Source organism: Malania oleifera, chromosome 4 (genome assembly GCF_029873635.1).
Source record: "Malania oleifera isolate guangnan ecotype guangnan chromosome 4, ASM2987363v1, whole genome shotgun sequence".
NCBI classification, from domain to species: Eukaryota; Viridiplantae; Streptophyta; class Magnoliopsida; order Santalales; family Ximeniaceae; genus Malania; species Malania oleifera.
Window position 1 is genome coordinate 122,814,926 of NC_080420.1, and position 11,687 is coordinate 122,826,612.

At 34.3% G+C, this 11,687-nt stretch overlaps 1 protein-coding gene across 1 annotated transcript; it reads right to left on the bottom strand.

The window, feature by feature from the left end:
- Positions 1 to 4,369: 4,369 nt before the first annotated feature.
- On the bottom strand, positions 4,370 to 6,175 carry LOC131154122 (galactinol synthase 2-like). Its single transcript, XM_058106650.1, has 4 exons — positions 5,692 to 6,175; positions 5,267 to 5,587; positions 5,017 to 5,151; positions 4,370 to 4,883 (listed from the first exon to the last, which is right to left on the bottom strand). Exons 1-4 carry the CDS (start codon positions 6,028 to 6,030, stop codon positions 4,656 to 4,658), a joined length of 1,023 nt encoding a protein of 340 aa, XP_057962633.1. The 5' UTR covers positions 6,031 to 6,175; the 3' UTR covers positions 4,370 to 4,655.
- Between the last annotated feature and the right edge of the window lie 5,512 nt (positions 6,176 to 11,687).

The following is an 11,687-nucleotide window of genomic DNA, read 5'->3' on the forward strand; positions in this document are numbered from 1 at the left end:
GTGTTTATCGCTTGCCACGTAGGCAAGAGTTTCGGCTCTATATCCGAGGCCTTAAGCCTTGTCCGACAGATCAGGCCGAAGGGTGTGGATCCATAATTTAGGGCTAGTACGATGCCATGGGAGTCGAGGACTAGCCATGTGCCTGTGGTGCCGTGCTTCGTGGGTTGGCTTCGGGCCAATGCCGGATTGTCTCGGACCGACTTCGGGCCGAAGGGTGTGATGACACCGGGTTACTAATCATGTGTGTGTATTGTGATGGGGCTACATATAAATGGCCGCCGTATATGTGCGTGTATGCACTGTGTAAATTAGTACTGGATTCCATTCAACTGCATGTATGTTTTTATCATGATAACACTCAAATGTCATACACCGATATAACCTATATTTTTCCTTACTGAGAGGTGTCTCACCCCTGCTGTACGTACATTTTTACAGGTCCTTCGAGTAACCGAAACTAGCATCCTGGTGTAGGGAGCGTAGTGGTCGGTGTACTGTGTTAGCACTTGGGTAAGTGCTAGGACTGTAGTTTTGTTGGGTTACCATTTTGGGTTGTATTTGGGCACCCGGTTGTACGTTTTGATAGAGCTGTGTGTGGCTCATGTATAAACTTTGGTATGGTACTGTATATATTGATATAGAATGACTTTTTCCGCTGCGTATATGTTGTGATTGGATGTGTTTAGGGTGCCTGGAAACCCCACGGGGTCGGACCCTCATCCAATGTACTGTATCTTTTGATGATTTGTTTGATACAGGGACAAGTTAGGTTACTTTTTCACCCCTGGGTCCCATTTCAGGGTTTGGGGCGTGACATGGCAGTTGATGTGGCTTTATGGAAGTGTTGTAGTTCCCCTGGTAGTCCGGCACAGGTGGAATAGGCCCATCGTACTTACACACCTATGTTTGACTTAGAATGGTCGGCTAACCATTACTTGGTCCCACCTTCGAGCCACACAACCCTGTCATGTGGGGGGTAAGACATGACAATAACTAGCTATCTGTAGTGACCCGAAGAATTATGGTATTTAAATAATAAAGAGGGAGAAGAAAAAGGAAATTAAAAGGGAGCACAGCAGGTCCTCGTCGACGAGGGTGCGCTTTGTGTACGACAAGATACCGAGAGGATTTTTGGGCGACTTTGAATTTCGTTGACGAGAGGGAGAGTTTGTCGACGAGTTGCCTTCTAGACCTCGTTGACAAGGTGACGTGGCTCGTCGACGAAGGCCAGGGTATTAATAGGCCTAAACTCCATTTTTGGCTTAATTTCCTGCGCAGATTTCCTCTTTCTCCCATTTTGATTCTTCACCATTCTTTCTCAATTTCTAGGTCTATTTTTCGCCGGATCGACAATTTGAAACTGCCACAACACTCCTGGGGAAGTTCTCTACATATCTGCTAGAGTGGATCATTGGTGGGTCGAGCTTGGAATTTACCCCAAATTCAGGGTAAGGCTTTTATTTGGTATTTGGCCTTCCCTACAGTTGTAGAAAATGTAGTACGCATAGAAATACTAAAGTTTAGTTCTGAGAATATCAATTTTAGGGTGTTGAACGGGGAACTATGCAGGTGCATGAATGTTTTCTTAGGGGCTTTTCAGTAATTAGGTAAGGGGATAAATTAAGTTAGAAGTTTTATGAAGATATAAGTATAATTTATAGCATTTGATTTCAGAGAAATGTATATATGTAAATATATGTTATGTTGGAAAATACTGCTGAAACTGATGAGATATTCTAAATATATGTAAAACTCATTCTGTGTGGCATGAGTAGAATTAATGATAAATTACTGTTTTCTGGGAATATGTTGATGGTACGAATTTTTATAATGAAAAACCCGCATACGGGCCGAGAGTTTTATATGATTTGCTGGTGTACGGGTCGAACTATAGATATGTTTTACCGGCGTGTGGGCCAAGCTATGGTTATGATTTGGCCGCGTACGGGGCAAGCAATGGATATGTTTTGCTGGCGTACAGCGTACGGACCAAGCTATGGATATGTTTTGTCAGCGTACAAGCCGAGCTATGGTAAAATATGAAATGCCGGTGTACGGGTTGATGATTTTCATGATGTATATAAATGCAAAATGATACTTGGCAATTGCTAGTATGAAATATTCATATATCACAGTTTGATAATATGTTATATGTTATCAGAACTTGGTTGGCTTGGTCTAGGCTAGCACTTGCACGGTACTGCTGCTATATGTTTATGATCATCATGATATTGTGTTAACGTTGCTGTACGGAGTAGCGTGAGGACGGATAGTCGATGTGGTTTTAAGAAGTGTGGACGCCACTAGTGTATGGACGAGGTCTGGCAAACCTATTGGACTTACAAACTGTACTTTTGACTTGGCAGAAGTCGGCCAACCATTGTCAGGTCCTGCTTTCGGGCCACACAACCCCGTCATGTGGGGGTAATACATGACAACAATCAGCTAACCTACCAAGGTTGTTTTCTTATTATTATTATTGTATGAGATGGATTATGCTTAAAGAAATCTTGTATGTTCTGCTATGCTATGATTATACATGTTTTTTTTTCCTATAAATGATATATATAGTTTTATTGGTTATGTTTATGTAAATGATTATATGTATATCATAGAAAAACTCATGTTGTCACACACTAGTATTAGTTTATTTCCCTTACTGAGAGGTGTCTCATCCCAAATTATATGAACTTTTCAGGAGCTCCTGATAGGAGAGCGGATAAAACTTCGCTGAGATAAATACAGCTGACCTGCCCTTTTTGAAGGGTAAGTATTTTATTAGGGCCAGTTGGATTTGGTGAGAAGTGGCTCTAGGGCACTTTTTGGGATGTGTATATAAATGTAATGGATGTAGTAACTTTGGCACTAAGGTGGATGGTATTGTGTTTATAGTGATTATGAATTTATGTTTCCTACTGCTTAGGCTTCCGTATTATATCTCTGATGTATCTCTGGTACCCATGGGTTCAGGTTGATCATGATCTACTGGATGCGTTATGGTGGTTTTATTATATTATGGAAAAAAATTTTTTATGGAAATTATGCGGGTTGTTACACTATCTATCCTGGGTAATAATTCAAGTATAATATGGTTATATAAGATGATTTTTCAGTACAGAAATTTAGTACGTTAAACTATGTTATGTTAAATCATGTTTTACTCGGATATGATACAATTGTTTATATTAGTTATGAATTATGTACTATTTATATGTATGTCACGAAAAATACTCATGTTGCTACACACTGATATTAATTTATCTGCCTTACTGAGAGGTGTCTCATCCCAGTCATACAAACATTTCAGGAAATTCCGAGAGAATGACGGATAAAGCTTTGCAGTGGTAGGAGTTGGCTGAACTACCCTGTTAGAAGGGTAAGTAGGTGAGATAAGGTCAGATGGGTTTTTGTGATTATGATCCTACGATACTTTTTAGGTCTTTTTGTGAATGACCGTATATATATATATATATATATATATATATATATATATATATATATATATATATAACGGATTTAGTAGAACTTTGGTATGGTTTCTGGTGTTATATGACATGTATGTAATTTTATGTTTTCCGCTACTTAAGTATCAGAGTTGTATGACAAGTATATCTTTGGTACTCATAGGTCCAAGTTCATCATGATTATGACAGTTTAACAGGATGTTAGAATTATTAATATTATTATTATATGGAAAAAAATAATATGGTAAAATAAACAGGTCATTACACTTCAACACTCTCCAAAACACTAAGAATTATGATCACAATTACATATTATTTCATATTAACTCTTACTTGAACTTTGAAAAAGACTTCAAAACCATCGAAGATTTCCCAAACACTCAAAACTGTGTAACTGCGAAGATCGAAAAATAACTTTTAGTGTCAATAATAATAAACCCCATATATTCCATTTAGAATTTGACTTATGATTTAGATATAAGTGACCTATTTGTCATCCCTTGAATTAGATGAAAGACGTCTCAAAAAGAGTAGAGTGAAAGAAGGAGACAAAGCTAGATTGACAAAAAAGGCTTGTAAGGAATTATTCTTTTATATAAGATTTAGAACTTAGCACTAAAATCTATACAAACATGAATTATTAAGTAAGGTAGTCTAACTATATTACGTTTTAAATAACCAATCAAATCTTTTAGTTTTAACTACTTTTAAATTAAAAATTATTGATTTAGATAAACTTTTTTTAAAATACTAAGTAAGATTACTTAATTCAAACTTGATTCATTAAAATATTCTAATAACTCAAATTCTAATAAGATTAAGTAGAGTTAAATTAGCAGATGAGTCGAATCTAAATAGCTCGCGAGTAAGCTTAACACACCTACACTCTAATTTACTTTGCACAATTTTAGGGAAGGAGATATCATATTCTTCCAACATATAAGTTTTTCTCATTTTTAATATCAAATCAAATTATATAAAATATATATTTTTTTATAATAAAAATATGAGAAAATATATTAATATATTCCAAGAATTAAACATATATGAAAATTTTCTTAAAGAAAAAAAAAAAAAAAAGTGGGGTTGGGCTAATCTATCCGATACAGTCTGCCTGGTCACATACACATTTGATGAGCAGGCTAGACAAATTTCACTTAAAAACCTATACAACTTAGTTAAGTGGAAGGTCTAGGCGGCGGAGGGGGCGGCGACACGGCGGCGGAGAGAGAGCGCCGCCCTGACTTCCTCCCGAAGTTTTGCAGAATCAACACCACCCCCTGCTTCCGCCGCGGACACGGTGTTCTTGTAATCCAAAGATTCATCGTTGTAAATGTCCCACCACTTCTTCACCAGCATCTTTATGTCTTCCCTGTCCATGTTCACCTCCTTTCCCGTGTACCTCCACGGCTTCGACCCCTGTTTTATTTCCCAGAACAAAAACAGAGCACACAAATCAAAACCCATTCCCAACTTTTAATTTTAAAAATTGCAGATCAAGTGTTTCATGAAATGAAATGACATATGAGAATTAATTAATTGAAGCACTCACAGCAGCACAGTAATGGGCGACTTTGATTTTGTCGAGCTCGATCTTCTCCTGGTGGCGCCAGAGCATTGCCAGAACAAGGTTGTAGCACGGCGGCAGGGGCTTGTACACATCCTTGAAGAACATATTCAAGTAATCCTGCCCACCCAAGAACGAAAAATCAACAATTGTTCGAAATTAAAGAAGACATTCATGAATTTATTTTTCCTTCTTTTTTTTTTTTTTGGGTTATGGAGATTGAATCAATTTATACCTGTTCGGCGAAGGAGGTGGTGGGAGTGATCTTCAGAGTGGAGAGGAGATCGTGGTAGGTGGAGAGATTGGGCTCGAAGACGAAGAAGCCGGCGTTGAAGTAGAGCGACGGCGGCGGGCCCATGTGTTTGGGCCACGGCACTCGCTCCGGCAGCTGTTGGCAGTACCCCACCTTGTACTGCGGCGAGAAGCTCCATGTCTTCTCGCAGAAGCAGTCCATGACGGCGTAGAAGTGGCCGTCCGGCAGGTCAAACAGGTGGTCTATGTTGTCAAACACCTGTATGTCTCCGTCCAAGTATATCATCTTGCTGTACTCCACAAACTGCAATCACAAAATTCAATTCAATTCAGTAATCAAACTTAATCAACCCTCATGTTAAAAATTAAAGAATTATGGATGTTTTAAAAAGGAAAACGACGTGGTACCTCCCAGATGCGGAGCTTGGAGTAGTTGATGACATAGTAGGCCATGGCGAACCGGGTCTCGCTCTCAGGCGGGTACACCGGTTCAATCTCCCGGACCAGGCACCCCTGCTCCACCAGAATGCGGCGGTGCTCCTCCGGGACGTCCGGCAGCACCGCCACCAGCAGCGGGTACGCCGTCCCCACCTTCCGGAGCCCCTTCGCCAGCCCCACCACGCCCTTGACGTAGTCGCCGTTGCCGGCCAAAAACGTCACGTACGCCCTGCTAGGCAAGCTTGCCGCCTTCGCCAGCTCCGCCCCGGACGCCGTCCTCCCGGCGGCGGCCATGAGATCGAGTGCCATTGTTTCGATCTGGATCTGAATTTTAGCGGAAGAAAGATCAAGAACAAGAAGAAAAAGAAAAAGCTAGAAGAAGAAGAAGAAGAAAGTAGCTCGAGTTTTTCAGCTCCGAGTCTCTTGGTGCGTTGTGTTGTGTTGTGTTGTGTTCTCGTGTTGGGGAGCGGGCTCCTATTTATAGGAGCTGGGGGGACAATTTGAAAAAAGGAAAAATTGAAACCCATTTATGCAAATATATATATTTTTTTACTTTGCTTCCGGTCACACAACGACGTCGTTTTGTGGCGGTTGGTTCAGAGCCGGATTGTGGTATTTGCAAAAGCAACGAAATCGGCGTCGTTTCCCACTCCCCGCATGTTGACTGTTGATCGTTCACTTAGCATTTTGTTTGAATGGATCGCGGCCGTACGAGTGGCGGGGGTGTTGATCCGACGGGTATGTTTCTGATAGGGAAGCTTTTGGATTTGGACGGTGCAAGTAAGTCAATAAATAATTAATAAACGAAATTACGACAGTCTTCATTAATTTTCGCACGCAAAATTAACACATTTCCCTATAATTAAAAAATTATAAATTTCATTTTCAAAAGTGATTATCGCTCATATATAATTTTTTAAAATTTCCTTTTCAAAAACAATAATATTTATATTATGAATAATATTAATAATATTTACTTATTTATGAAGAAATCAATTAAGATATATAGACATAAGTTAAGTATAACTAGTCTCATTTTTTTATTATATTTTTTATATTTAATATTATTAAAAATGAAAAAAAATTGTTATTATGATTAAAATTTATAAAAAAATAAATGTTAATTATACATTTAATTAAAATTTTATTAATGAGTTTGGTAGATTTTTTATTTTTTTCTCTTACTTTTCTTAGTAATTAAACATGAAAATATAGATAATTTTTTCGAGTTCTAAACAGAACAAAAATCCTTTTGATTTTAAATTCATATAGATAAAGAGTTCGTTTGGATCAAGAATATTGCTTATTCTACATTTATTTATATAATGTTTATTAGAATATATTCCATTATATAGAACTATTATACAGAGGAAACTCATTTTTTCTTGTATTTTTCTTTTCTGCTAAAAACTATCAAAAATAAAAGTTTGTTGTAATATGAATAAAAATTAGGAAATTTTAAATATAAAAAATGTATAAAATTAAAATTTTGCTCATGAATTTGGTATGTTTGTTATTTTATTTTTCGCTTTCCTTGATAACTAAACATGAAAGTGTGAATTTTTGATATTTTCCTTTCTATTTTCTAATATTTTTTGAGTTCCAAAGGTATGGTATTTTTATCTTTTTTTTAGTTGTGCGAGTAAACTTTTAAAACCTTTAAAGTTACAAACTAACATTTTTCACGATAATTTATTTTTAATTTTAAAAAATATTACAGGATTATCAATACATTAGTTACATTACTTAAAAAAATATTTCATTTTAAATATTTTCAGATATTTATAATTTTCTTATTGAATCGTTAAGAACTTATTTTTTTTATTTTCATTAGAAGCTTCTTCAATGAGGAGAATTAAATAATTTTTATGATAAGGTATACTGAACCAAATAAAATCTTAAAAATTGAGACTGAATATTAAAAATCCAAATAATTCAAATATTTTCAATTTTATAAAAATTTCATGTTTATCAAGGACAAATTTTACAAAAATTAATAATAATTTTTTAATTAATTAAGCAAAGAGAGAAAAAAAACCATTACATATAAATATAGAGAGAGAGAGAGAGAGAGAGAGAGAGAGAGAGAGAGAGAGCCACACACACATATATATTATTTCCAATTTTGACTTCCTAGTTTTAAGGAATAATGGATTGCATTTTTTCTTTAGTTATATAGCTTTTGCTTAGGCAATGGGGGACACGTGTCAATATCTCACACGTCTGTCATTTGGAATAAGAGCATGTATATATATTATTTCCAATTTTGGCTTCCTAGTTGAAAGGAATAATGGATTGAATTTTTTCTTTGGCTTTTGCTTAGTCTAGGGGGACACGTGTCAAGAACCCACACGTCCGTCATTTGAAATAAGAGCATGCGGGACCCGCCAAGCGTGTTGCTGGACATGTGCCGCGCGTCGGCGACCCGGCACTCATGCAGGGACGGTGTTGCGCCACATGGCATGAGGTCGTTTCCTCGAGGCTAACCAGGAAACGGTCCTATGCCGATCTGGGCCCACTCAGGGCAGCTTCAGTTATGGTAGTTGGTCTACAGACAAGGAGATAATTTAGGATAATGTTTTGAGAACTATAGTGAAAAGTAAAACCGACCATATTGATTTGGCTTGCCTTGGAAGGAAACTAAGAATATTCCTTCATTCAATTTTCAGAAAGATATATATTAGGAGAAATGAATTATGTGTTATGTTATGTAATCTATAAAGTGTTAATTATAAATGTTTTTTTCTTTGATTGATTGATTGATAGACACTTGACTAACTTTTTGATAGTTTTAAATAACTATAAAATTGACTTTATTAAATTTGACAAATTTTTATGTTTAATTCGGTAGTGGGGAAAATTTAAGGGTCACATTTTTATTTTGCCGCATATGTAAAATAGAAATGACAAATAATTCAATAAGATCCTAAATGAAACAAGCTGCTCATGAGCTATTAGGGAGCTCGGCTCAATAAGAGCTTGTTCGAACTCGTTTATTATTTAGATGAACTATTTCAAAACATAATTTTCAGATTCATTTAGTAAACGAGCATTTCTAAATACAATCAAACTCGATTCATTTCAGCAGCTTAATTGTAGGCTCGGCTGGATTTGTTTATTAAGTTCAAATTAGACTAATAATAGGCTTTACAATAGATTTGTTAATAGGGTAAAAAAAAGGTTTGGAGTGAAGTGACTATTATAAATTGATCAAGTTTAATCTTTAAGCTAAGGGTCAAGGGCCAAGCCTAACAAGTTGCATCTTGTACCAAACAAACAGAGCTTGAAAAAAAAAAAAAAAAAAACAGACAAATTTTAAAAATGAGTTGAGCCAAGCTGAGATAGAGCTTGAGCCAGAAAATGAGTTGAGATTGACCTTGACTCTCTAAGCTCGAAACGAGTCAAACCAAACTTTTCCTCTACTAAGCCAAGCCTAAACATGTTGAAACTCAATTCAACTCACTTGCAACCCAATTGACTGATATTTCAATGAAACCTTAGCTCCTCTACGTATAAGCAATCTCTGTGACAATCTCATATAGCAATAATGGGCAATAGCAGCTTTCCCTCCCCGACAAGTTGCTTTTCTTTTCTTTTTCCTTAATAATTTTTCTTCTGTTCATTACTACTTTCAACTATTTTGGGAATTTGATTTTTATGTTCCCATCTTTTTGGGTCTTGTGTAATATAATAATATTGTAAATAAAATTGCAAGATTTGGTACAAAGTGGATCAAATGATTGTGCAAGGATGCTTGCAGCCATGGCATGAGGGGGCACAAAGTTAAAGTCAGCCAACAAAGTGAAAAGCTATTAACCCTAGTTAGGGGCAAACTCAAGGATGCAATATGCATTTATTAATTAAAAAAAAAACCTAGTGTATAGAGAAATATCCCTAATTATCTTTTTATCATAGTATACTCTATTTAGTTCTAGTTAATGTGAAAATCTCAAAATTATTTTCTTCACAATCTTGTTATTTTTTATTGGGATTTTTTGCAAAGACAAAAAATTAGCTCGAGAAAAATAAAAATTATCAAAAAGTGGCGAAGAGTAGGGGTGAGCATAATTCAATTAAAACTAAATTAACCAAGTAAATTTGGTCGGTTCGGTTTGGTTAAAAATTTATTCAGTTCGGTTCAATTTTCATTTTTGTTGAATTTCGATTTTCGATTTTCAGTTCAATTTTTGGGTTCGGTTAATTCGGTTAACCAAATTAACCAAGTAGTATAAATTAATAATACATAATTATATATATAATATATATATATATATATATAAATTTTATTTATTTTTTATATAATATCTTTTATCTCCACTAGAACTCATATTTAATGGGGAGCATGCTTCGAATTTAAGTAATACATTAAGTAACTTTTAATTAGCCTAAATAATTTTTCATAAAGAGTATGAATAATTATGAGAGATTTTAAGTGATTACAAATGTGAAGGGGGGGTAGTTTAAATGTTTGCATTTTAATTTTTATCATCATTTCGCATGTCCCTTTTTATTGAAAAACATAAAAGAGCATTCGACAATATTGAAAGAAAAAATTAGGAGACATTAAAGATGTTCCTTTCTTAGGTTTTATAATAAAATTAATTTAATTAGGATATTAAGTGGAAAAAAAATCCCAATTTCCCAAATTATAACTTTCTAGTTATTTATTTATTTTAAAATTAGCATATTCATTTTTGCACCAAGGAAGAAGTTAGGCCTTGTTTGGGAAGTAGGTAGGATTGGCTTCCTTAACCCGACATCAATCATACAACTATCCAATTCCAACACTAATTTGTGGGGGGTTAGGTAATAATTTTGATTTAGAAGTTAACTTTAAGGTCTTATGGACTGATGATTCCCCATTAGTCATACTTATATTTTTGGATAACCTTCATAGCCAAACAAAGTCTCTGCCATCAATTCTTATAGTGTTGACTTTAGTTAATAAGTATACATATTTTAAAATTTGCCAATATATATGTATCTGATAATGGATGGAAGATGTCTCAAAATATATCCAAATATTCAAAGTATATTAACATAAGTTACAACTTTACAAAGACAAAAGAGAAACGGTCAAAAATTATAAGAATGAAAATAAAAAGTCAGAAATAAAAATTAAAAAGCAAAAACCAGCGACTGGTTTGGTTAACGTTATAGAATTATGACAACTTATAAACTTAATTAAAAAAATGCTCATTTTCATCTTTAAATCAAAATATTATAAAAATATCATTAAATAATAAAATCACAAATAATACATATTAAAAAATTACTATAATAAAAATAAAAATTACTATAATTATTTTACTTAATTGTTTTACTTTCAAAATTTGCTTTATAATAAAAATTTTATTGGGCATAACAATTGAAAAATAGTAAAAATATTTTGTAATTGGTTTATTATGATTTTTAAAATTTATATATATATATATATATATATATTTAATTGTATTTAAATTTATATGATCATTTAATTTTGATTTTAATTCAAAAGTGTATAAAATGAATAATTTAGTCCAAAAAACATATTTCAAGATATTAAAATTTTTGGCAATGAATAGTCAAAACAGCTGAAAATTATAAAATCTATTTTTTTTTAATTTTTGAGAAATAGCTAAAAACTAGTAACGAAAACAAAAAACTAACAATAGTAACAAACACCCTTTTATAATATGTTTTTTCACTGTGCAAAAATAGAAATAGAAAACAACAATACCAAACAGATCATAAACAAATGTGTTTTTATAATCTATTTTTTCACTATGTAAAAACAAAAATAGAAAACGCAAACCACCAAAGATACCAAACAAGTCCTAAACATCTTACATAACCTGCCCAACTGCATTCAATGAAGGCTCATAACTTGCATTTGACAAACAACCATTAGGACACACTTCATGTTCACCGCCACCACCTTCAACCTGTTCATAGATTTTGCAGAATCAGTTGTGCCTGTGTGTGCC

Coding starts and splice junctions, on each gene's coding strand:
- LOC131154122 (XM_058106650.1), bottom strand. CDS start 6,030: ATGGCACTCGATCTCATGGCCGCCGCCGGGAGGACGGCGTCCGGGGCG. Junction 5,588..5,691: donor CCAAGCTCCGCATCTGGGAG/GTACCACGTCGT, acceptor TTGTGATTGCAG/TTTGTGGAGTACAGCAAGAT. Junction 4,884..5,016: donor TCGCCCATTACTGTGCTGCT/GTGAGTGCTTCA, acceptor GAAATAAAACAG/GGGTCGAAGCCGTGGAGGTA.